The 26,898-nt window shown below is 52.6% G+C and overlaps 1 protein-coding gene across 1 annotated transcript; it reads right to left on the bottom strand.

The window, feature by feature from the left end:
* Nucleotides 1–936: 936 nt before the first annotated feature.
* Nucleotides 937–19,888, bottom strand: PMP22 (peripheral myelin protein 22). The gene is made up of 5 exons (XM_030015883.2): nt 19,751–19,888; nt 18,705–18,805; nt 17,426–17,516; nt 6,291–6,431; nt 937–2,229 (listed from the first exon to the last, which is right to left on the bottom strand). Exons 2-5 carry the CDS (start codon nt 18,780–18,782, stop codon nt 2,063–2,065), a joined length of 477 nt encoding a protein of 158 aa, XP_029871743.1. The 5' UTR covers nt 18,783–18,805; nt 19,751–19,888; the 3' UTR covers nt 937–2,062.
* Nucleotides 19,889–26,898: the final 7,010 nt, after the last annotated feature.

Here is a 26,898-nt window from a genome sequence, read left to right as displayed (position 1 = left end):
CACCGGTTGCTACATCAGCTTGGATATTTAATAGCCAAATGAATGAGCAAACGGAAGTGCGGACGCTTCCGTGCCAGCCATTAAGGCTGCGCATACTGCGCACAATGTGCTAATCCCCCCGGCTGTAATTGCACCCCCAGGCTCTGGGTGTTTCGGCACACAGGACTGAAAGGCTTCTGCTGTTTGTGCCGAGTGGCAGAGCCGGCCGGATCCCCCCGGGGCAGCTGATGCTGACCTGAACCGTCCCTGCTCAGGAGACCGGCAGTGGAGAAGTGCCGTCCTGCCAGCTGCTGCCTGGCTGCTGTCTTTGGGGACTTGGTGGTCACACCACGGGAGCATCTTGGGACAGAGGCAGAAAGATGAGCACACACCAGCACGACGACATGGGCCCTGAGCTCAGTTCCTGGCCCCAGCACTAGCTCTGGTGCAGTCTTACCCCTCCGGCACAGGTACATCTGCCACGCAGGCAGCCCAGCAAGCTCAGAGCCTCTCTCAGCAGCGTGAATTAGCCCACAGATCTGCTGCACGGCATCACGGAGACCTTCCGTGGGATGGCCATGCAGGCAGGCTGGTGGAGTGCAGCCTGGCTCTAACCCGCAAAAACGTGAAAAAGCAGAAGCAACTGAGTTATTCTGACTTTTATTTCATTGCTTCTTAGTCCACACAGTCGGTATAAAATCAGAAAAGCAAAGCAAAAAAAAAAAAAAAAGAACCAAAAAAAAAAAACCCCAAAACGAAACAAAAACAACAACAGCAACACAGTGTCTGGAGTCCTCAGAAGGCAGCCTGGGGTCTGCGCAGGTGCCCATTCAATTCATGGCCAGACACATCGCTGACGCACAGACAGAGGACAGACATCTCTGGCAGCAAAGACCGACAGGGCTCCACCCAGAGCTGTTTCTGTTCCTCTTGACCACGGGGGGGAAAAAAGGAACCTCAGTTATAAATGCTTTATTAAAAATAATAGTAAGAGCAAGTCTAAGTACAAAAGCAGCTATAGCTCATTTATATTACACAGAATTATTTCTCATTTCTAGCTTTGTTGTTTACCTCACGATTGTTAACTGAATTTCCAGTGAATAAGGTTAAATGGCTAGCAATATAAGGAATGGTAAATAGATAGCACCATTTCATATATCTGGTATTTGATTTCATAGATATACTGGGTTTGCTTCTTTCTCATCGGTAGTTTAGCTCCACGGCAAGGAAAAAGCACGTTTCACGGTTGGGAGCATCAGTGCCCCGGCTGCTCGGCACGGCACGGCACGGCACGCACCCCAGCCCTGCTGGCACAGGGGGCACCCCCAGAGCCCACCCGGGCGAAGGAGGACAGCCCTTGCTGGATTGCAAGTCAACCTAAGTGATTTAAAAGCCCAAATTCCCAGCGGGTGTGGTGGCAAGGCAATGGGACTTAGGCACATAAGTCATTTAGGCACTTGGGGCAATCAAAGCCTTTGCTCCGAAATCCTTCAAACCTTTCGGAAGCATCTCCCGTCAGATCTGGACGTGCCCTTTGGTTACCAGGATCACAGCACGTGGCAGGAGCGGGGACCAACCCTCCAGCTGGCATAAACAGACACAACTCCAATTTACGCCAGCCTAAAACCAGTCAGAGCTGGGGTTTTCTGAAGGTTCGATACAGGCTGGGATGGGGAAGGAGAGTTCAGCTCAAAGAGGATTTTGCATGAGAGAAAAATCACCGCGCTCTTGTTACACTGTTAGGAGTAATAGTTCCTTAGGCACTTGCTTTAGGCTTTAAAACATAGCGTATGGTCAACAAAAGCAAACAATACTATGTACATATATGTAAAAAGTGTTATAAATAGGTTTTTTAAACCATAGATACTATATACATCTTCAATTAACAAGTAACCCTTTGAGTGTTTCCTTTTGGGGTCGGTTGGGTTTGGTTTTGGTTTTGCTGGGAGGGTTTATTCCTTTTTTTTCTTTTTTTTTTTTTTGGTTAATTTTCTTTTCCGTTTTCTCGTCTATTTTCCCCCGCCTCCGTCTCCTCCGTGGACGTCATGAGTGCCCTTGTCACGCCATGCCGCCTCCCGCGGCATCACTCGCGCTTCCGTAGGATGACGTAGACGATGCCACTGGCGAGGGCCAGGGGGAACGCCAGCCATGCCAGGATATAGGCGAAGCCGTAGGAGGTGTCTTCTGAGGCTTGGTGCCAGTCCGTGTGCCTCACTGTGAAGATGGCCGCGGCGCTCATCACGCAGAGCCCTGCCAGGGAAGCGCATATAGGAAGGGGTTAGTGATGCCACGCACGGAGCAGTTCCCTGCTGGAAACCCAGAGCTAGAGAGGATAATAGCCAATACCAGCATGGGAAACTGTTTTCATTTTTGCCCCCTTGTATCCCATCTCCTGAAAAACTATGGTAGGATTTGGGGGGTGGTGGGGGTGGTGTGGTCTCTGCCCTGGCTGCAGGTGAGTGGGGATATCTCTGCCAGGCTCTGAGCAAGCAAAGCCGGAGCCCATGGGGCAAGCAAAGCAGGAGCCCCTGGAGCAATCAAAGCCAGAGCATCACCTGGGCTAACCCATCCCTCAGGCAAGCATCGGGCATCCCCCAGCTCTGGGCTGCTGCTCCAGACCAGCCCCGCTCGTTTAAAACCCAGACTGTAGCCTGAACCACCCTACCAGAGATGCTGCAAGAGGTCAGACACAAAACCCCATTTTTTTTTTTTAAAGCACTAAAGTTTCTTTATCACCTGCCCAGGCAAACAGAGCTGGGGGCCACGAACGCTCTGGCCGGGCAGGGTCTGTGCCCTGCGATCCCCCGTCATCCTCCCGGGCTGCACGAGGAGCTCAACTGCAAACCCTGCTCTCTGCAAGCCCTGCTGTGCCCAGGGCTCGTCCCTCTTCCCCGGCTCCCGGCATCCACCCTCGCCAGCCAGGGGCCAGCGCAGGTCCCCGAGGGCTGTCCGGCCGGGCCCAGCTCCGGTAGGCAGCGTTTAAGCTTTGTTGCAAAAACAACCCATCAGCGTTGGGGACTGCCCAGAGCTAACACAAAGCCACCTCTATTTCTGCCTGAAAACAAGCTCTTTCAGTCAATCCCAGCAGTTCTATTATACAGTCGTGGGGCTGTTGTTGGAGCCGAGTTCCAAATCCCCTGCACGGACCTCGGGACCACCTACATTTAACCACCGTGATATTTGAGCTGTAATTCCACTTGACACTGCTCCTTTGTTCTGGGAAAGTGCAGAAGTGGGAATATGTTTCATTAACGCGTCGCTGGTGCAGTTTACATTCTCTAAGCAAGAGAACCAACTCCCACTGCCCCGGCCCATGCAAAGAGAGCACAACAATTGTCTGCCGATGCTGGTGGGACAGAGAACAGGCGTGCGGCCACGCCGGTCACCTACAGACAGCAGAAAATACAGCCGCAATTGTCCACATAAGGAATTTGGCAAAACGGAGGCAACTGTTACGACTGCACTTCTGCAGCATCTGCACTGGTTTTGACCCAGAGAACATGCTTGGGAAGTGAAGGACAGTTGCATTCAGCTGCTTGCACCAATGTAAGCAGTAATGCATCACCACTTTAGAGCCTGATTTTAAGAACACGCTCTAGTCTTGCTTTGACAGGCCAGGAGGGCAAATGCTACCTCATCTCTGTTCCTGCAGGTTTGCGCATGCTGCCCCAGCCCTGCAGACGAACCAGGCTGGGTGCTGGTGCATGCTCAAGGTTAGCTCTCCAATGCAGGTTTTTGCAAATAGCTGCGGGATATGTGGAAGGCATAGCCCTTGAGGCTGAGCCTACCCTCTCCACCCCGTAGGGACAGCAGGTCTAGGGTGGGAGGAATGAGAGATGAGGGATAAAAGTGATGCTGATGCTGGAGAGAGTGATGGAAAAGTTGGGTCAAACCCTGAGAGGCCCAAACCAACATCTCTCCCATGCTCGGCTTACACAGCTAGGAGAAGTTACCCCTGGCTGTGATGGACGCAGCAAGGATTGAGCAGAGCTGTAGAGGGCCTTTTGATGCCTTCGCGATGGCTGAAATCCCCTCAGGGCAAATTCAGCTAGACTTCGGGGCATGTTTCCAAGCAGTGTGGAGAAGGTGCTGGGGATGCATCCTGCCCTGCTGCTACACAACAGACCCAACCGACCTCGTGCACCTCCTCTTGCCCTTACCTCTGCTCCCCAGTTCCCCTGAGCCACAGCTGAAGTTGTACTGGAGACCAGCCCCTGCCCTTCAGGCACCGCTGCCCGGCTCTACCACCCAACAGCACCCAGTGGTTCTGCCCCTAGCACCCGCTGGTTCAGGTCCAGCATTGCTGTTGCTCAGGCTCCAAAACTGGAGACCCTGAGCTTTGCCAAGCTGCATCACCCCAGGAGGGGTTGCAGGGTGATGGAGAGCTTCAGGAAGAGCCTTCTCATCCCCTCCCAGAAGGAGGGAGGACCTCTCCAGCTGTGCTGGAGCCGAGAACAAAGCACTCAAGCAGGTAGGACCCCGTCCCTGGCAGACCTGCAGCAGGACTTTGTGGTGCCGGGGCTTTGCAAGGTGTGGAGGAACACCTGCAAAGCCTGAAGGCCACAGGAATTTCCTCCATTGGCTTTAGACAGCGGTGGCCTTCCACAGCAAGGTGCAAGGAAACCACATCAGGTTCAACTCCTTTGACCAGAGCCATCCATACCTCCAGGTGGGATATCCTGGCAGCGCTGGCACAGCCATGTCTTGTTTCCTACCAACAACCCTGAAATTTAGGGACACAAAGACCACAACTGCCCTGAGCCCCTCGTCCAGCCCTGGCCAGGGACAACAGCAAGGATGGCCACCAGTGTCCACCTCTGCATGGTCCATCTGGACTCAGACCTCTGCCTATGGGTCCCCCAGGCCATGAGGAAGCTTCAGGGGGATCAGGTCACACTTTTCCTGTCCTTCATACTGGTGGGGGATGGATTTGACCCATGTCTCAAGCCCAACAAGGAAAGAGATGGTAGGTCTATGGCCTGACCCTCCAACCCCTTACAACACCCAGCACAGCATGGACAGGAGGGTTGCGATCCCATTTTCTCTTCCTCTGAGAATGAGGAATCACCAACAATCACTCAGGAGAGAGAAGCCTTCTGCTCCCAGATCTATCAGACAAGCTCTCAGGCAGATAATTGCATTATTAATGCCCATTTCCCCTCCTTGACTCCATGGCTGTAATGGGTTTCTACACATCTATCTTTCCAGAGACGGTGAACTGATCTGAACTCATCACCTGCATTATGGCCAAGCAAATACACTTACAATAGATTTCATGCCACACTTGCTAAGAAAGGTTAGCTCTAAACTTTTCCAAGGTTTGTGAAGGCTAGTCACTTAGAGGATGCTCAGAAACTCTGTCTAAATTCAGTGGATGAGTTTTTCCACGGATTCAGTGGCAGGACTGAGGGTGGCTTTTAGTTTAACATCTAAAGCTCTAGTAAACAATTAGTCTCCTTCCCAGACAGTCTGTCATAATTTAGCCAGAACCTCATTGCACAATTTAATTTTTCTAGTCCGAATGCTTGAAAATCCTCTCCACTGTTTTCATACGTGGAAACGTAAATGGAGGCAGTGGCTTTACAGCATCTATATTTGGAGAACTGCAACGTAGGACACGAACCATGGCTCATTTCCAGGGCTGAGTTCTTTAAGAGTTAAAAATAGTAGCTGACAGTTCAAAGTCAGCTGGCTCACCCTGCACGCTCCAGTGGCTCTTTGCTGATGTGGAAAGCACCAGGCCCCCTTATGGCAAGTTTATAAATAATCCTCGGATCCTCTTTCGCCAAAAGAGGATCGTCACTACTTCCCCCACCCCGCCTGCAGTTGCGGAAACCTCGCCCAGCCTGGCGCAGGTGGGTCCCAAAGCCAGCGCAGCCGCCCCGGACCCTCAGCGCTCCACCCCGAGCCACCGGAGGAGCGGGCAGAGCCCCCGGTCCGGCAGCCCCCACGCCCTGCCTGCCCCACCGCCCCGGACCGCTGGCACAGCTCTGCCTCCGGCGGGTCTGGCACTCTGCCCCTCCGACACCTCCCCGGCCGGGGCAGCAACCCTCTTGTACCTTCCATGACGCAAGGGCAGAAGAGCTTGGACGCCTAACGCCCTGACAGACAGATCCCATCCCAGGGCATGCGAGACCTCAACAGACACAAATTATTCACCCCCTCTTGCCTTCACTGAGCCACGCGGGAGCCAGCTCCGTGATCCTCCTGCTTCGGTACCCAAGAGTGTGCTCGTTTCTACCATTGGCCTCTCCTCTGCTTGAAAGCCCTTTCCCCACTGGTGACAGCCCCATCAATCAGCCCCCACTTACCGGCAAGGATTTGGAAGATTCCAGTAACATAAAACCGCCCGCCCTTGGTGAGCGTGAACAGCTGGCAAAAGAACAGGAACAGGGACAAGACGCTGAAGATGATGGAAAGGATCATCATCGCTTGGACAGACTGCAGCCATTCTGGGGAAAGACAGACAGACAGAAACCTCAGTGTGGGCACCACAGACAGCAAGCCCCCACCACAGCCCGTTGACCTCGGCATCATCCCCCGTGCCACCATCCCAGCCCCGGTTCCCATTAAGTTTCTTAACAGCTGGGGGATGTGGCCACATCCAGCAGGTGAGGTCCTCAGCGCGGGCACGATGCTGCCCAGGATTTAGGATGACGTGTGCATGGACCAGCATGCTGGGTTAAAACAAATTGCAGGGCCACATGCTTTATCAGGGAGCATTTATAATAAAATATGAGCAGCAATATCAGTCCCAATCTGAAGTCTGCAGAAACCTAGACAAAGCCTCTCCCCCAGCTTCATGTCAGGCGCTGGGAGTTCAGCTGTACTGGAAACACAAAAGCCATGTGCAACAAGCCATGAGACACCGAGCTGGCCAAGCTCAGAGGTAAAATAAATACATAGCTAGTGAAAACACCCTCTGCCCTTGTGGAGTCAAACCTTTTGGAAAGAGCCTTCCCCAGCTGCCAAACACAGCTGCCTCCCAGAGCAGAGCAGACCAGTTAAACCAGCCCCTTCGTGAGTCACTGCCCAGCTATTTCCAGGCTTCGTGGGTGTGTAACTCCCCGCGTTAAAAAAAAATATAAATAAACAAGCAAAATGCGGCTCCATCCCATGAGCTTGACAGAAAGAGGCAGTGCCTCACAGCAGCGGGAAGGGGCTGTCCTCACAAGTACCTCTGCCTTTCCCTTTCCTTATAAAGTTTGAGATCAAAAGGAGTATTTGCAGCTTTCCTCGAGAGGTCTTTAAGGATGCGACATCAATTAATTCACCACAAAAGCCAGGCAGGACTCGGCAGAGGTAAAGTGAGGCACAAACCGCCCAGTAAAAGGCAGAAAAATCATGCTTTGGGCTGGATCCTCAAACAGGCAAGAATTAGGCAGCACCAAAGTCTCAGTCCCAGTCCCATGCTCGCACTGCAGTTTTACTACCACCAGCTTTGCTCTCCTGGCTGCACACTGCAAGAAACAGCTTTCTGCAGCAAATAGCTGAAACATAGCAAAACTTCCAAATAAAGCTACGCTTCAGCTTAGCAACCTTCAATACTTGGTGCAGCCAGTGAGGCCATTTGGGACTGCCCAGAGCAGTGTCCGCTCCCAGAGAAGCGATCACGCTTTCCCACCAAATCCTCACAAGCTGCACTCACGGAGGTGACAGTGGAATTTGAACCAGAGAGTGAGGTACGGCCTTCAACTAGGACGGCAATGACGATCCACGCCTGTGCCTTTCCAGCAAATCCATGCCTGCAGAAAACATCCTGTGCAATTTAGTAACGTCTGGTGTGTTTGACTTTGGACCATCAATTCCACCTCTTGCCTTTGCATCTTGCCTCCGGACGTTCACGCAACGGAGCAAATTCAGGCCCTGCTCACCAAAGCAGACTGAAACCAGGCAGAGAGGCCTCTGCTCATTGCAGACAGCTTTTTCCTCCCCCTCCTTTTCACGCCTCCCATGCCAAACTACTCTGCAGCATTAACGCACCCTGCTTAAGAGCTGCTGCGCTTCACTCCTTGCGGCACCGCTGGGTTTACATCCATGTGCACCAGTTGCTGCCGTTCCTTAGGAAGGAGCAGCTATCACTGCTTTCACTTCCAGGGAATCCCAGTGTGGTTTTCACACTGATGTGCACACAAAATGTCCCTTATGTTTCTCCTATCTCAGCTAGCCAGGCAGGGAAACTCCCCTGCCTCGACCCCACCTGACCCTTCAGCTCTGGCCATGCTCGACCAGTGGGCAACAGTGGGGATAAGGCAGCTCAAGCGCTGCTAAAAATCAAGTCATAAATCATTGCTCAGGTGGGGTCGGAGAAGTATGGTTAGAGGATGTCCAGCTACTGAATTGCAATCTCCTTCCATGCTTCAGCACACAAAGGGCTCCCATCAAAGGTCTGGGAAGTTGAGCTTTCAGCTCACGCCTTCCCAAGCCCTAAAGCCATGTCCAGCTCCGTGCACCAGCTGAGCCAAAGCCTGCCCGGCCCCAAGACCTGCAGTTCGGTCCAGGACCCAGGAAGCCAAGTCTTTTGTGATTTCAAAGGCCATGGAATCCGGCCCAGAGAGGAGCCCTTTCTGCTCGGAGGTGGATGCTCCAAGTGCCAGTTATTTTAAGAGAAGGCTGTCTAGACGGAAAGCTGAGCTGAGCTGCCCTTTTAATTGCATCCGCCTCCCCATGCCTCTTTTTTGGTTCTGAATACAAATGATTTATACAGGCTTTGCAAAATCCCATTGTAATAAAAAGCCATGTCAGAGGAATATAAAGGCAGGCACTGAGAGAGAGGGGAAAGCCCTCGGTGACCGGAGGGGTTTCGGCAGCCAGCCGCACTGCCCCGCTGCAGCCAGAGAGCAGCAGTGGCACGAACTTGTGAGTAGGAAAATCAAGAGATGATCCCACAGACCAGAGCTCTGGGCCTGCTCACATCCAGCCCTTTGCTGACTTTTATCAGCCTCCTTTGTGAAAACAAGGGGCAGGATCCCCAGCTCGTGACTCAGAGATCCACAAGTGCAAGCTGCTATACTCCCATTAAGTCCAAGCCCAGCTGCCCACAGACTTCAGCTGTATTAGGATAGCTAATTGCCTTTAATTCATTTGAAAACACACTATAACTGCAGATAGTATTGCTACCTCCTCAATCCCATATGCTTTTAGGTCCTTTGCTATTAGTGCTGTGTCCTACCTACAGGCTTTTAAAAATAAAGCGCGTTTCCCACAGGGAAGTCTGGGCCCTGTGAGTTGTATCGCAGGGCTGTCAGCACTGTTTACTCCCAGACTGTTATTTGTGGTTTCCCCTGGGCAGCAAGTCAGTTATTCCATTTTTCTGCTGCATCTCTTCAGCTCCGTGTTTATATCTTTGTTCTTCAGGAGGAGGAAGAAAAGGAAACAGAGTGGAAAGGACAGATAACACCCTGCATACCGCTTCCGGAGCGGACCCATTGGGAGTGTTTTTAGAGCCCTTTCAGGCAGTCAGAAACAGAGTAAGAAGTTTTTACAAAACAAATTTGAAGACTTCCCTAAGCTCTGCAAGTCCTGATGTGCTCACGCTACCACTTAAAACAACAGGGAAAAGACTTCACCCCTGGGATGGTGAAGACCACATTTCACTGCCCTGAAGTCTAACATGAAAGAAAGAAACCCAGAGCAGAAACTGAAACCTAGAGCAGGAATTGCAGCTGAACCCCCCTAGAAAGACAGTGGCTAACCCAACCCCTTCCAGCAAAGCCCCAGCCCTGTTTGCCGGGGGGGGGGGGGTTATACCCAGACAATGGGTGCAGCTGAGCAGGATTGATGGGGCAGGCACAAACATGTCCTTGGCCACGAGCAGAGGGCCTTAAAGGACAGGCATTGGCTCCCCAGGGTTTCATTCACTGCTCTGTTGCAGACACCCTATCCTCTTTTGACCCAGCCAAGGAGAAAGAATAAAGTGCAAACTGAAAAGAAACTTATTTGAGCGATCAGCTTACACACTCACTGTAAGACATCACTAAATTAGTGCTATGCATTAAAAACACCTCTGCGCTGTGACCTGCAGCTGATGGTAACATTTTGCGCATATAGCTTTCCCTTTGCAAAGTGCATATGCACTGTACACTTAAAAAGTAACCACTTCTGGGGAAGAAAACATCCACTAAGGAGGTAACTGTAGCATATAACGTATACAAAACTAAAGGGAGGAGAAATTCATGACCACATCTGCATGGTAAAACCTGCTTCTTCAATGCTGCAAACTAAATATCAGCAGGGTCAGGAACAGCATATGCATCTACTGGCAGAAAGGTACTAGCCCAGGTCTGCCAGGAAAAGACATATTTTCTGAGCAGAGTTTTTCTAAAGCAGACTCTCGGGCTTCAAGGTCTGACCAAGAACCTGAACCCAACTTGCATCCTCGCCTATGAAGCGGACAGGTCACATCACAAGCACTGGGGCTTGCAATGGTTTTAAACCTTGATATTCAAACACCCCTTAAGAGGGTTGAAAAAGGGTGAAATGAAGATGCAGAAATATTAGCTCAATTGCATCATTCTTCTGGGCCTGAACTTCAGGCTGCTGCCCCTTGGCAACTCACTGTAGCAACCCAGAAAGGCAAAAAAGCTCAGCTACCTGCAGAGCTATTCCTGAGCAGCACAGATGACCTCCCCCGCGACCACCCACAGCCCCACCGCTCAAAGTGAACATATCTCCTATTGAAGAGAACAGCCTCACAGTTCGTCAGCCACATGCAGCAGACTCACTAAGCTCTCCTAGGGAAAGAAGAGCTCCGTGACATTGCAGCTTTCTTCTGCTTCAGTTCCAGACCTCCCACCAGCCTGAAGTCAAACCTTCCCAGACCATGCTCTGGGCTGCTGGATGCTCAAGCTGGGAAAAAGCAGGTTTTTCACCCAACAGTTGTTCCTTTCCTGTCCTCCTATGTCTACTCCCTGGAGAGGCCGTAGGGTGCTGGATCAAGGTATTCCTGGAAATCCCACCAGAAAAGGGGGATTTTAAAGAGCTGCCAAGGTATTTGTAAGGGCCAGGGGATGCACAGGTGGGAAACACCTGAGCTGTGGGGAGGCGGTGAATGAACACGATGCTGCAATTCCTGCCCGAGACTTCTTGGTCCTCTTCCGTAGCTCCCTTCAGAAGATGAAACCCTCAAAGCCCCCTTTTCTCCTCTTGTCTTCTTTTCCTCTCAGCTGTCCTCCCTTCTGCCTTCTCCTCGAAGCTCCATCCAAGAAGTCCCTGAGGCCAGGAGATCCATAGCTCTCCAGAGCTGCCACATTCAGACGTCCCATCAGACCATCAAAGCTCATGTCACGCAGAGGCAACTGCTGCTGCTGCTGAGGCAGTAGAAAGCTGCTGGCACCATGAAAAACACCTTCCAACAGCTCCACAATGCCCAAGCCAGCTCCTCTGCAAGACCCTCGGCATGGTGGCTCCGACCTCCTTTTGGTTTGTGTGTCAGAGCGAGCTAAGATGGTAGATATATCATTTCAGACTTAGGTCCTCCAAAGGGCTTAGGTACCACCTCCCACTGATTTCAAGTCCAGGCACCAGGAGCAGGGATGGGGAGCAGTGGTTCCCTGACCCGCAGGCATGTCGCAGGGGTACGCTCAGCCTGTGGCCACGGGGACACCCAAGAGTCTCATCAAGGCCAAAAAAAATGCTGGATCAAGAGTTTTCCAGCACTGCACTGTACAGTGGACTTCCCCACCCATTCTTCTGGTTTTGCAGTCATAGTTTGCCCACAGGGTTGCATTCTTCCTCCCTTTTGCTCCTCTCCTATGGGCCAAAGCTCCCCACCCAGCAGGGAAGGTTGGCTGACCCCCCGCCCCCCTTAGGCAGAAATAGGGGAGCCAAAGAGCTCTGGAGCAGCCGAGAGCAGGGAAAAACAGCACTGGTTCCCTACCTCTCCTTATCAGATGCTCTTTGTGAGAAGAACAAGCAACAACACAAACCTGGTTTTAAGCAGAGGAAATCCCTTTCGTATCACAGGGGACATGGTTATGGCAGAAACTGATCTGAAATACAAAATATTCTCCTGGAATACCCCACAGTTTATTTTAGACAACTAAGGGGCAAGCTACAGTCACCCACAAGCTGGCAGAGAGGGGTTCAACCCTGCCCGAGTTAAGCCAATGTTAACTGTCATTAATGACAAAGCGGGTGCCGCAGACCCACAAACCGCTGAGGATAAAAGCCGGCTCTTTGCTACTCTGCTGCAAACTGCAAAGATCCTGAAAAACCAGAGGTGTCCCCAGATCAGGATATCTGTACATGTGGTCCATAAGCTGAATGGGGCCAGCTGATGGCTAGAACCTCAAATACAAAGACTATGCACTATCACACAAAGAAGCTATGCATTATTTACTGCGTGGCTTCATTATAACAGATTCAGCATCCTTAAATATGGGTAATTTCTTGCTCGTTTGCAGCTGCCCAGCAGAAATAAAGCAAACAGCTGCAACAGCGCTGTGCCCGCAGACTCAGCAAGACCCACAGCATAAGGGCAGAAGGTAACTTTTCCAGTCAATAAAAGGCTGACACCATGTTCTAAATCTTTGAATCTTTAAATCTTTGAACTTCTAATTTGCAGAGGTGACTGGACTATCTCCTCCATCTCACTCTCCTGCGCTAGGAAGTGTCCCCTCACCAGTGACAAATTCTCCAAGTCTTGACCGAATTGGTGCAGTCTTGGTTCTTCCAGTGGGCTGGAGGGGAATTTGCCCCCATCTCTTTTTGTTCAGGTACTCTATACTCACTATCAATAATGGAATTAGACATCGAGAAATAATTTTCCTCAGTGCAAGGCTTCAATGCAGCCTTGCAACATCATTTTCAGCCACAAAAAGGATTACAGCAAGTTAAATGGCACCTCCATCTCTCCATACCTTTTCTATGTCATGCAAGTCCAGCATTGCTGGAAGAAAGAGTCTGAAAGAATAAGGGCAGCAAAGCCACTGGGGGGGGGCTGACAGAGGAAAAGCAATGGGTTCAGATGTTTCAGTTATACATTTAAAAGTGGAGAAGAAGCAGTGCAGTTCCTCCTGGGAACAGCTGATGGGTCAGGGCACAGACGCCCTTGCCTTGTGCCAGGGACGAAGATTTTTCCTGCCTCCTCCAGCACAAAGAAAATGCATTTCAAGCACCAGCAGTGCTGCTTAGGGTCCCATCTGCCAGAGCAAAGGGACTCTGGAAGAGGGAAGGTCAGTGTGCAGAAGAGCAGAGCAATCCCCCACTGCATGGCAGTACCTGCCCCATTGATGGGAGGTCCATCCCTGCCCACCCAGGCGGTCCAGGGCAGATCTTTGCTCTGGACGACCCACCTGGGCTTTGCTTGTGGCCACCAGATCAGCAAATCATCAGGATCATACAGCTCATGGCACTTAGTAATCATGTGGATTGGCAGCCTGTGCATTTCCCAAGGTTTGGGGTTTTCTTTTCCCTTTAAAAAAGCCAAAAAACATCAGCCTGCCTGTGAACAAGCCAGTCATGCAAAAGCCACAGAGCAGCCACAGGAGAAACGGTAGGAAGACAACAGGAAAAATGTCTCCTGACGTTACAGAAGGATGTAGGGATCTCCACGAAGGTCCCCACTGCTTCCCCGAATTCAGCATTCCCACCAAAATCAGAGGAAGAGCAGTAGAAAGTAGCAGAAAAAAATCTCCTTGCCTGCACAAGAAAATCAGTTGTGGAGAGAAAAGGCCATTTTTGGAGGAAAAAAATATCGTGTCTGGAAATTTGGGGCGGAATCTACTCAAGAGCACTTGAGCAGCTCAGGTCCGGCTGTGTGCCCCGTGTCTGCAGTGGGATTGCACAGCTGGGGGCTGGCGTGCAGCCGTGCCGACACACAATTCTGGGATTCAGAGCTAAATTCTTGAGATAAGTCTTTTCCAGGAATGTCTGACAGCGCAAACGAAGCAAAGATTGCAACATTTTTTCCATAGTTGTCGACCTCTTGAAAAAAAAAGTCATTATCTAACAAGCAAATGCAGAAATCAAAGCAACAAGCAGGCAGTTGTAAAAGGCAAAGAAGTGGGCATCTGCCCCCGACCTGGCGTTTCCTCCTCCCTCCCAGCGCTTGCTCCCATCAGGACCACTCAGCCCTCACATACACAGGGGGTTCAAGCCGTGCCAAGAGGCATTTGGGAGGTGTGAGGGGTTCAAGCCGTGCCAAGAGGCATTTGGGAGGTGTGAGTTCAGCCTCCACTGAGGCCAGCTCCATCCTGTGCCCGAGGTCTGCTAATGTCCCAGGGAGCCATGGTCCGACAGTCCTCCTGTGGTCAACCCTTGAGTTGTTTTGCTGCTTATTCCACCCCCATGGGGTAATCTATAAGGTTAGGAGCACGGTCCCAAACCTGCCCCAGCGTTAAACATAAGCAAATCTTGCTGGCACCTGGTTGTAGCAAGTTCAGCTTCTTGTTGGGCATCCACGTACGGATCATGTAAACAAAAGGGTCCCTGGGTGACAGGACAGCAGGCGAGAGGAGGTTCATCCATCTTCACCATGCTGAGACCAAGGGGAGCATCTCAGCACAACAAACCCACCGCTCTGGTGCTACGGCAAAGCCCCCACCCATGCTGAAAACACGAGACCCAACCCTACCTGATTCCACATATTCCGAGTACTGAGTACCACTCCTTCTTAAAAAGAGAAGAAAAAATAACTGCACTACAGCAGCTGCTACGATGGCCGGAAGAAAAACTGCCTCTACGTAAAGATCGAATTCTGCCAAAATTCCCGAACGAGGATTTCTTGCTCTTAGCCCGCAGCAGACCTTGGCACTCTGTGATTAACCGTTAAGCACCGTCCTTGGCACAGGCACAGAGAAACAAATTCTTAAGGCTTTCTACAACCCAGTGTAGCATGCACAGCCTGTGTTTTGAGAGAGATTTAAATGAGAACGGTTTGTGGTATTTGGTATAGGATCTTTCATATTTTTGAAAGTAAGCATATTCCTAGCAAAGAGAGTTTGAGGAGAATAACAAGGACCAGGCAGGGAACGAGCATAAGCCTTGGAGCTGGCCCTGCCACAGCATCCTTTCCCCATATCCCCGCTATCGCTCCAAATAGTGGCCGACCGCAGCTCCCCTGGCAGCGCAGGGGCAGTGGGACCAAGGGGCTCGGAGACGGGCAGCGGGGAGGGAGGGTGCAGGGATCCACTGGGAATGATGCTGTGTGATATTTTTATTCTGTTTTTACAAACAGATTTTAAAAGCCTTGCGTAAGCTTTTAAGATAGGCTTTTTAAGATAGGAAATATCTTTTGATTTTGTGTTCCTACAGCACCGGTGAGGTGCATCCAGGATCCCACCAGATGAAGACTGGTCCTCAGCAGCACTGCTCCCACACCCCTGCCACGGGGTGGATGGGGCAGGAGCTTTTGCCCAAGCAAAACTCTCTTCTCCTGATGCCAGAGCAAGGCCTTCATATAAATAAGAGCTGGCAGAGAGCACTTTAAGACTTGAGCACAACGCACCTCTACTCAAAGAGCAGCCCACTGGGGCACCTTATCAACCAAACTCAGTTGCTCGACCGCATTTTTAGCGGGGCCATCTTGACTACAGCCCCTTTAATGTTAAAAAATCATCGCTGGAAGGGATCCAGCGGGAAGCCCCTCTTTGAGCAGCTTCTGGGAATGGGGCAATATAGACTCACAACACCCAGCAGGACAGTCAGACACGGAGGAAACCATCCCAGACACATTTTGGACAAGCCCCTCTCAACACTGACAACTCCCCAACATACAGCATCCTGCAAACACCCAGAAAAAGCAGTGCAGGTTTGAAAAGCAAAAGATTTGGGGAGGCTTTACAGCCCTCAGCTCTGGGACTCTGGGGGGGCAATCGCTGCCTTTTATTTCAAAGCGCAAGGTCAGCAGTTTTGGAGCATGCATGAATGGCCGTGAAGCAGCCTGCCTACGCTGCAGATAGCCAGCACCGGCCAACTGCTGATGAAGGACATGGCTCCAGAAGGCTCCTCGGCTGGGATGGGATCCAACCGCTTCCTGGCCGGCCCGGACACCACCAGGCGTCAGCAGAGACCCGCAGCGGTGGCTTCGCTCCCACCGAAACCAGAGCCTGGGCCGTGCAGGGAAACACGCCACTGATTTCAGCCTGGGGAAGATAAGAGTTTTGCACCCAGCGGGCTGGGGACTAGGGTGACCTGAACCTCCAAAAACCTCTGACAGTCTCCCATCACCACGAGACCCTTTGAAAGTATTTAGTGCTCTCCACTGCAGTCATTCCTGCCTTGCCAAGACCACGTGGCATCGGTTTGCTCCTACTCCACGGCCACATTTCCAGGGTAGTATGACTGTGCTCCCAGTGACATCAGTATGATTCACAACTGGTTTCACTGGGGGTTACACCAGGAGAATCTGTTTCCACAGGAAAGCAAAAACCAGGCTAACTGAAAACAAACACTGGACACAGCACTGCTGGCATTAGACCCATCTTCTGGGGAAACTGAGGCACAGGCTTGCCTGACTCCCTGAGCACAGATTTCGTGTTAGTGGTACCACTAGGTGCCCTGGAAACTCTGTGTAACGGCTTTTTAGTAAGCACTCCTCCCCTGCTGACCTCAGCAAACAGCCCGCTGGGTGATGTCACCCAGCGTGACATCAGCCTTCACCCAGCTTAGTCCAGAGGTAGATGTTCAGCCACCCCAGATGTGCAGGTGCCACGGGGGCCATTTCAGCAGCAGAACAAAGAAGGGCCCGAGCACTCAGCACATCCCACACGCGGTGCTCGGCAGCAAACCACAGGGCGAGCAGTGTGCCCAAAAACTCAGCCTGTCACAGCAGCAAAAAGCAAGGCAGATCTCTAGACATGGGACAGGGTGTCCTCCAGAGACAAGCCATCCTCGGGGCACCACGTGCATCTTTAAAACACTCTCACAACCACAGCAAGAGGGACGTGTGCTGAAAATGGCCTGTCCACTCCCAGCACTGCAACAGCCGCCCAGCAAACCCTGCTCCAAGGGCTGCCCTGCATTTGAACATCCGAGTGTAATCAAAATGAGCTAATAACAGGAGACTGCCAAAAAGCGCTTGAACCGGTCAGCTCCGCTGCAGCTGAGTGTGCCGAACCCCCTGCCACAGTGTCACTGGGAGCTGCCCCACAGCTCGAGGGCAGCAGGGCAGAGCAACGGGCATTGGGTCTGGTACCCATGCAAAGCTGCATCGCAACTTCAGGGACTGCCAAGGCCGGGGGGGGGAATCCCCCCGCTGCTGGGCCAGCCCTGCGTCCCCCCGCCAGGACAGCGGGAATGCGGTGGAGTGCTGCCCCTCCATGTGGGGACGGAGCAGATGAGGCAAGGGGAAGGGATGGAAGGGAACAACTTGGGGGGAGTGCAGGGAAAAGCAAGAGGGAACCACAAATAACCTGTACAAGCAAATCTCCCTTGATTTCATAAGTCTGGGGAGAAGAATAAAAGCACGAGGCGGCAGCAGCCCTGATTCCCGGGGAGCACTCACCATTCGTGGACGATGTCAGGCAGTGGAAGACGCTACCGGAGGTGCAGTTCTGCCAGAGGTCCGCCGTGTGCCCGCCGTTCACCAGCCATTGCTGCAAAGAGACGCAGCCCTGTGAGCAGGGCCCTAGCAGGAGACGGCAGGCAGCTGCGTGCCCTCCCCCAAGGATTCGGCACCGAGAGGCCCCAGCGCGTACCGGCACGTGTGTGCCCGGCCGGGCGCTCCCAGGCACACGCTTTTCTTTAGAAAGTGGTTTGGAAAGTAAATACTGGTATTTGCTTTTAGCTGCTTTCACCTAACGGCAGAAAAACAGAAGCTCTTTATTCTCTTTAAGCATGGACCAAGTCCCACGGGGGACCCACACTTCCCTCCCCTCTGCCGTCCTCGCCTGGTGCCTGGCCGGGCTATTTGAATGCTTCCACGTGATTTCTAACGACTCGGAAGATTTTTGTAACATCTTCTACTACTATTACCACGCCAAAAAAAGAAGAAAAAAAAATACGGGAAAGAAGAACCTGGTGAAGCAGGCCTGGAACTCACAAGCTCCACACAACTGCTGCCTTGAAACCAAGTCAAACCTCTTCCTAAGTAGATGACGTGTTAACTGGGCTCTAGACCAAGGACAGTGCTGGGAACCCTCTGTGCAGCATCCAGCCCTCAATCTTCCCCCTGCTTGCAAAGCTTAAGCCTTGAAAATTGCCCATCCAGGTTAGGAGACAGAGGCTGTGCCTAATTCATAGCCTCAAAGGAGCAGAGCTGGAGAGCAAAACTGCTGGTGCTGAGGAGCCAGTGCCCAAACCAGCCCCTTTTCAAGGGGTTTTGCTCAAACTGGCTGTACTGGTCCTGGGGGCTGAAGCCCATTAGCAGGTGGAGCTCCTTTAGGAAAGGGGAGCGCAGTGTCACCCCCACGGAGGGTGTTTTGGGTGCTCTGAGGCTGCTCCCTGATGTGAACCAGCATGGGGACGATGAGGAGACGGGCTTCAATAACGCTCTCCTCTGTGCGAACGGGGATGCCCTGAGCATCTGCTACAGCACACAACCCGGCGACCCTCCAGTTACACCTGACCACACAAATACGGGGAGAGCTTTCTGTGCAAAATGCTCCAAACCCTCACTGTTAGCAAGACTTGTAAACGGCAAGTAAAGGTTCCCTGCTAAAAGCTAGGCTGGAAAATAAAACCCAAATAAAAATAACACCTTCTGGTCTTGTCATGCCGTGCCGCGCCACCGGCCGCTCCCTGCCTTGCCGGTACCCCGGTGCCAGAGGAAAGTCCGTACTTACGCTAACGATGGTGGAGACGAAGAGGAGCACCAGCACGGTGACGTGGAGCACGATGATCCCCAGCAGCAAAAGCAGCATCTTGGCGGTGGTGAAGGGCAGAACTGGAGGGGGAGAGGGATGCCGCTGAGTGTGCCTGTGCGTGCGCCTGTCTGGGTGTGAAGCCCGGCCCCGGGGGCAGCAGGAGGCGCTCCGGGGGCGGCAGGAGCCCGCCCGGCTCCGGGCGATGGTTGGGCAGCGCCCAGCTCCCGGGCTTTTTCCCTCCGGCCCCACCGACGGAGCCGGGGGGGGGGGGTGTCCCTGCCTTCTGCCCGGACCCACTCCCGGACACCCCCGGGGGCTCCGCCGAGCCTTTTCCCCGACCCTGCTCCCCCAAGTCCTCTCACCGAGGGGGCTTCCCGGGTCCCCTCCGCTGGGGACCCCGGGGGGGGGCTTCCCCGAGGCGGTCCCCCAGCCCGTCTCCTCCGGGGGGGGTCCGATCCCTCTCCCCGGGGGAAGTGTGCGCTCCTCGGCACCCCCGGGGAGGGGTCTATCCCGGCACATCTCACCCAAGAGGGCTACCCCGGCCCCTCACCGCCGGCAGGGGGGTTCCCCTGCCCACCTACCCATGGGACCAGCGGGGATGACTCTGTCGGCCCCTCTCCCCATGGGAGGCTTTCCCCGGCCCATCTCCCCTGGCGACCCCCGATTGGGGGTGGGGGCCGTCTAACTCGGCCCAGTTCACCCGACGGAGCTACCTCGGCCCCTTTTCTCCGGGGGTCTCCTCGGCCCATCTCCCCTCGGGACTCCCAGAGAAGGAGGGAGGGGTTGCCCTGACTCCTTCTCCCTAGAGGACCCCCGGAGCGGTGGTGGTGGTGGCGGGGGGGCGTCCCCCCGTCCCTCTCCCCTGCGGACCCCCGGAGGGTCTCTCCGGCCCCTCTCCCCCCCGGGGTGGCTGCTCCTCTCCCCGGGAGAGCTCCCCATCAGCCACCCCCCCCCCCCCCCCCCCTCCTTCCCTCCCTCCCTCCGCAGCCGGGCTGGCGGAGCGGCGCGGCCCGGCCCGTACTCACGTCGCGGCGGAGCCGAGGGGCGCCGGGCGGCGGGAGCGGAGCGGAGCGGAGCGGGCGGCGGGAGCGGGCGGCGGCGCTGTCAAGTTTCCCCTTTAACCGGGGCCACCGCCCCGCTTGCGTCTGCGGGACGGGGAGGGCCCCGCGCCGGCGCCCGGCCGCTCCTCCTATAAAGGCGGCAGCGCCCGGGCCCCGCTCCCGGCCCCGGCCCCCCCCGAGCCGAGAGTCCCTCCCGGCCCCGACCCCATCCCCAGCACACCCGCACGGCCGCGCCCGCCGGGCAGCGGGGAGATTTTTGGGCGGGGGGTGCCCGCTTGTGTGTCTGTCTGTCTGTCTATCTGTATGTCTGTCTCGGAGCGGTTGCCACAGCGGAGTGCGAGGCTGTAGGAAGCCGGGACGCTTCCCTGGGCAGGATCCGGCCCCTGTCCCCGCGGCTGCAGCGCTGGCAGCTGGGTGTTTTCCTAAGCAGATAAGTAACGCCGGGGGAGGGCTGGCAGGGAGCTTCCCTCTCCCAGGGCTGCATGGGGACGGGGCGGGGGCATCGTCAGCAACGAGGTTACGGGGAGAGGACAGAGAGCTCTGCTGCATCGGGGGGCTCCCCTCGCCCCGGCGGAGGCAGGTGGTGTAGCCCCGGACAGGGATCCGTGGGACAAGATTTGGGGAAGTGGAGGGGAACATCATCTCCGATTTACGCTGCACGGCTGCGTCCAGGAAAGTGACACCTTTGCAACTTGCTCCTGCGATGGCAACGTGATTCTGGCTCTTGGGCTGGAGTTTTTTAGCACTTGAAAGCCAAATTCTGCGGAACTGAGCAACTTCACACTAAATGGAGGGTGAGATTTTCCAAAATCTTAGGTGCTCAGAGAGGAAGGGGTGGCTGCACTCCAGTACGGCAGCCTTCACGCATGCCTCAACCACAGCTAATCTGTTGAAATAAACCTCCCCCCCGCCACCAATAGTCCCCACAGGAGACCTGCGCGCTCCTGGGAGTCTTAAGCACTAGCACCAACCTCCCCATCACCTCTCCCGTCTTCACGCACCAGCTCCAAACTAGTCCTGCTTTGTTGCAGAGACGAGGGAATTCGGCATCCAGCCACCAAAACTGTAAATCTTGGGAGAAAAGAGGGAGAGAAGCGTGCTTGGCTCCTTCCTCCTGGCAAGCACAGGCGTGTTCCCTGCAGCACAGGCTCTGGCTCCTCCGCACTGGCGTAAGTGGTCCCATCACATGCATTAGCCAGCAAGTGGGAGTTCAGAGCACTCTATGGGGGTGTGGGGGGGAGATGGGCCAGCAGCTGAAACGAAGCCCCTGGCCTCACACCCTGCTCAAGCCCCTGTTTCAGTACATGCCTGCACGCCCCGTCGCCACACTGCCGAGCCAAACTCAACTCCAGCAGCCCCGGCTCTGCCTCGCGCAGGTTTGCCCAGCCTGGTTTCAAAGGATGCCATTTGCCCTCCCCTCCAAAAAATACCCACCCATTTCTCCGCTGCTGCCACCCCCCTGCGCCCTGTGACGCTGCTGCCTGCCGCTGCACGTGCCGTCGGGAGCCAGTGCCATCCGTGATTGCAAGCCCCAGAGGACTAAAACATCTGGACCGGCATCAGTACATTCCTCACTAATGAGGCTATTTTGGGCTGTCTTGCCTCTGTGGGTTGAGCGCCTGTGCTGCTCGCAGAGCAGAAGGAGCCACCATGCTCGGGGCTGCGCAAACGCAGAGCGAGAAGGGTCTTGTCCCCAAGGACTGCGATGTAGCCTGCCGTTAGAGACGATCTTCTGATTGAAGTTTGTAGGTCTGAGATCTCAGCTGCCGCGTCTCTGGATAAATTATCTGACTCATTCCCCAAAAACGGAGCGGGGAGGTGTGGGGGTTGCATACTGCACCCGAGCTCCTCTGCGAATGGGGGAGAGCAAAACCACCTCGGCTCCAGTTCTGAAAACGGTGCCAAAAGCAGCTTTTTAAGCACGGGAGAAATATCTGAAACTCAAATCAGGGAAAAGAGTAGCCTGAGGGTAATGAAGCCTGTTTTGGCTGAGAGTTGCAGATTAGAAACGGTGGAAGAAGCCCAGAGAGAAGAGCACATCACTCCCGTGCTCCTCAGACACTTCTCTTCTTGGAAAGGTGCAACATCCAAACGGAGCAGGGCTTTGGAAAAACACGTGCTATCGCGGCAGCTCTGCTGATGGGGGACCATGCTGCCCCAGGGAGCACGGTGAGTTCTCTCATGAAAGCGCTGGAGACAAAGCTCCTCTCTGTGCCTTCCATCAACCGGAGGTGCCGGGTGGCGACTGTTCAGGCCAGGAGAAGAGGAGGTGAGAAAGTGAAGATGTTCACAGCAGAGCCCTTGAGGTTTTGCTGGAGAGACGGCATCACCGCCCGACCTGGCGCAGGCCGGAGAATTGCACAGTGCTCCCCATCAAGGGGCTCAAAAGCTGCCCGGCTGCCCCAGCTCAGTCTCCATACGAGTGTGGCTAGCAGTGGTTGTCACGGCCTAAATAAAAGCAGGCGCCACAATAAATTTGAAAAATGTTTTGTGTACAAACAAGATTCGCCACAGGCTGTGCTGGGAATACTGTAAGATTGACGGGTTGTGTAAACACTGGGTAAAAAAATGTGGATTTCTCCCTTTGAATCTATTCCATGGGATCACTTAAAACTGTAATGATGCTTCAGCTTGAATTTCTAGAATAAAATAATCAGAATTCAGGGGGGAAGGTGGGGTTTATATCACTTCAAGGGGCTCAGATGCTAATCTGACAAGGCAGTGACGACTTTGAGGACTTTGCTGAAAAGGGTCTAGGCCTCATTTGACTGTGTCTGTGGCATCACCTGAACCAGCACACCATGGGCCCTGCCGCCATCGGTCCAGCATACATGTACACCATCTCCTTCCTGCTGTTAGCCCCAGGCCAGGTGAATGAAACCACTCTTAGAACAAGCGTTTTCAAGCTACACAAAAAGACAAGATTTTCTCTGTATGTCTTCTTGTGGATGAACTTGCTTAACCCCAAGATTTTGCTCTGTCATCACAATTTTAGGGAGTCGCTTCCTGTTCCCTACCCTGGTGATGGACACCATTAGCAACAGAGGATTTGAAATGCAAAGAGGAAGGGGCAGAAATCTGCACTGCCATCAGCGAGCCCGCAGCTCACGTCGGGCTGGGAACAGAACAATGGGGGAAGAAATCCTGGTTTCAAACAACTGTTCAACTAGGGAAAGGAGGAGAGCAATATACGGTTTGACTCGCATTTTATGGAGAACTTACAGTGCTCCCCCAAACAACACACGTGCACGTATATATAAAAATACACACACCCACAGAGAAATAACCATCTAAAGTATTTCCACCTGAAGGGTTGGGGGAAGGCTCTCCACCTTGAGAGCACGTCCTCGGCTGGCAGCGAGAGCGGGGCCCAGAGGGCTGCCAGGATCTTGCCCTTTCCCCGCCAAGTGGAGGGATGTGCACCGAGCGCGGCTGGGTCTCAGCCAGGCGGCCGGGGAGGAGGCGGACGCCGTGCCCCAGGAAGAGGAGCTGCTGCGGGTTACTGAGCCACACAGCTACTCCACGGCAGGGCTGCAAAAGGAACAGGCCTTTTCTCCAGTGGAAAACGCTGTTTGTATCAAAATGCACTGAGAGAGGGTTTTTTACCTTTTTTGTTAAAACTGGTGGAATGGCTATTTGAAAAGCCATTTCAAGCAGAAAAAAAAACCAGAAGGGGAGACATTTAAATTCATCAAACTTCTAAAACAAGAGGTCTAATACATCTCGGAGACATTTACTTACTTTTCCTGACATTTGTTTTCCACCAAACCAAGAAGAATTTATAAAATATTTTAGTCCTGTCTGCATTCATGCCCAAAAACCAACTTCGTCCAACTTTTTACTTTCAACTCCAAGCCAGTTGTCACCACTGATAGAGTTGGGCTGAAATCACTGGAGAAAATCCCACTGGCTTCAATGAACCCAAAATTTACCCAGACTCCAAAAATCAAAAAAAAACCCCTATGGAGCTTCCCAGCCGGGACACGACTCAGTGTCAACATATTCAGATACTTTGAGAAATTGTGATTCATGCTCGTCTCCTGCATGCTGACAGCATATGAAAGGACCCAACCCGTCGTGAGCTCCTGTGTTGAACCTACAGAGGATACAGATCTAAACCACCTTTGAGCCACCTTTTTGCCCAAGCTATTGAGTTCAACACCTTTGGCTTCAGCAGTCCTAGGTCTGGCCCCTTTTTCAGTCTCCTGCAGGGTCCCAAGAGTGGCCACCGATGCTCTGAGGGTGACGATGCTCCGTCCCCTGCAGCTCCCTGCTGAGGGACACAGCGGATACTGCAAGTCTGCACGGGCTCAAAGAACGACTGGAACAAGACCATGTGAAACAAATCCATTGGGGGATATTAAATTCAAGGACAGCCCTGTCAGCTCAGGAAGTCCTTGAGATACTAATTGCTGGAAGCTGGGAAAGTAGACTGGGAAAGTATCACAGGGTGCTTGCCTTGTTCTGGTACTTTTATCTAAGCATCTCCTGTTGGGTCTGTCAGAGGCTGAATCTGGGGCTTGCTGGACTTTGGTCTGAGCCAGCACAGCCATTTCTATGATCCCACACTGCCCAAATTTTCTTTAGCATTTTGCCAAAATTCCCCCCCCCTTTTTTTTTCTTTTCATAATAGCAATGAGCTTGGGTTTTTTTCTGACTGCTGATGCTGTTTTGGGAATTCTCTCTCCCTCGAGCATAATAATCTGCATTAGTTATGCAATATGCTGTTAACATGTTTTTTGGCAAGCTCTCATTTCACCCAAATTCATATCAGATTCCTCCAGGACATTCAGTGATTTTTCTTTTCTTAAGACAACAAAAACACCCAAGCCTCCTTTCTGAATAGCTTCTTGACAGACTGGCCTTGACTGTTCAACTGGATCCTGGACAGACATGAAGCTTAGCTTGCACGAAGCAATGCTGTCCTGGTTTTATTAATTTATATTCTTTCCTCCGATCAGTAAACAATTAGTTTAAAAACCCAGCTCTGCAGGGGTTTTTGGAATGGTGCAGGAGGGTGGGAATATGGCTATGGGATGCTAAGGGATTTCCACAAACTAACTTTCTCAGCAACTTGGCTGATAAAGCCAGCAATAAGCAGCAATAAAAGCAGGCACATCGTTCTTTAGATTGAAGGCATTTAAAGAAAGGAAACATCACATCAGTGCAGAAAGGCAGCCGAGGCAGGAGGGGATACTATTTAGAAGTGATCTATGAAGGCAAATCATTTAATGGTATGAAAGCAAAGGCATCTCACACATCAGAAACAGGAAGGCAGGACAGTTGTTTAATGCACCTGGTATACATCAAAGACAGAGGCTGTTCGGCTGCAACCCCAAAACCAGCCCTGCAGTGATTGAATCGAGCAGCTTTACTCACCAGCAGCTCAGTCATGGGAGGCAAACCCATCCCTTTGCAGGAGACCCTGCCACAAACCACGTGTCTATTGGAATTTCACCCAACCCCCTCTCCCTAGGGACCCATTTTACAGGAGTTTTGTGGCAAGGCTGGCTGCCGTCATGGGATGTGCGTAGGACACACTGTGAGAGGGGAAAAAAAACAACCTCAAACTGAAGCACACATAGGATTAGACAAAGTGCTTGGGGAGGATTTCAGAGTATCAGCTACCAGAAGAAGTAACATCAATATCATCATGTTATGGAAAACTGGTGTGGAGAGTATGAAATCCCAGAGGGACCTGGGAATTCTCTAATGTCTGGGAAATCTGCTGCAGGAAAGCAGAAAGTATTTGTGAAAGAAACTAGAGAAGCTGCAACTGAAATTCCTCTGGTCATGGCTCAAATGGAGGAAAGAAATGCATTGCCAATATCGTGTAAAGGAGTATTGAGAGGGTAGGACAGCAACATAAAATTTAGAGTCAGATAATTGCGACACCACATAAACACTGTCAATTAGGAGAAAGCCTTAAAGGAGTTGGGCTGGTGGGAAAGATGAGTGTTTGGGGTACTCTGAAAGCAAAATTGGAGAAAATAGGAGACTTTGGGTGCTGACTGTTATCGGTGTGCCCTCATAGTAAAACGGAGCTCAGGTATTTTTTTTATGTGACTCAAAAATGAAGGTGGAAGTGAAATGAATGTGAAGCTGTTGCTGATGCCAGGACTTTGCTGAAGTTACTTAAAAGCCTGAGCCTTTCGGAAAGGGACTGTGGGTGCCCCACTTCCCAGCACTCAGCTGGGGACAAATTCATGGGGCTCATTTCTCAAAAAAGAAAACAGGCAGCTTTGCCTGAAAACCAGCCATCTGGAGCGGGGCTTCAAAACAGCAGAGCAGCCAAAATCACCAGGGTTTGTGAAAGCCTTCTGTAAAGGAACATGGGGAGAGTAACAGCACAAAGCAGCACAAATGCTAGCGAGGATGCTAACAAAACTGGAAGTCTCTATGAGTTTAACATGCCACTGGCTTATTTTGGGGTGGGAGATACATGGAGAAAGGGAAGGCGTGATAAGTTGGACAGTTTTTCCTTCTGATGGTTGTATCTTCTCTTTAGAAAGGGTGGCTGCTGTCTCCGACAGGCTCTAGCTCCAAGATACACACAAAGTAGAGGAAATCTATTTTTAGACTCCATGAGACAAAAGTGCTAGTAAAAAAAAAAGGTTAAAAAGACAATTGCTTCCTGTTTAGGGCTGCTGCGGTGAAGAGAGATCCTGCCAAGATGCTGAGGCTGAGGCAGGACCTCGGCACAGGTTATGGCTCTTGGGGGCTGCCCCGGGGACAGTGGGGAGGGCAGGCAGGTCTGTCTGGACCTGTGCTGTGAGATGGAGTCCTCTGGGGATGCAAGACAAGAAAAGATGCTCTCAGCTCCCGAGAGACCCCATGCTGGGCCACGAGGTCCATGCCCTGGATTCCCGAGGGAGGAGAAGAGCTTTGGCTCTTTTGGGGTTCTTGGTACCTACAGGCTTTAGGCTGAGCTCAACTCTGCTTAAGTTAAATGATTCAAGAGTGTCTAAGTGACACGTGAGTCTAAGGAGACAATTTGCAAAGTGACTTTCACACTGAACCTCAGATTGATTAAAGACTTATCCCTCTGAAAATTCAAACATTTGGTAAAATAGGTCTGATTTACAGCAAGAAAGCAGGCACCACAGCAGTCA

Source organism: Aquila chrysaetos, chromosome 5, assembly GCF_900496995.4.
Source record: "Aquila chrysaetos chrysaetos chromosome 5, bAquChr1.4, whole genome shotgun sequence".
Lineage (NCBI taxonomy): Eukaryota > Metazoa > Chordata > Aves > Accipitriformes > Accipitridae > Aquila > Aquila chrysaetos.
Note: the sequence above shows the minus strand (reverse complement) of the source record. Positions and strands in the feature narration are given on the sequence as shown.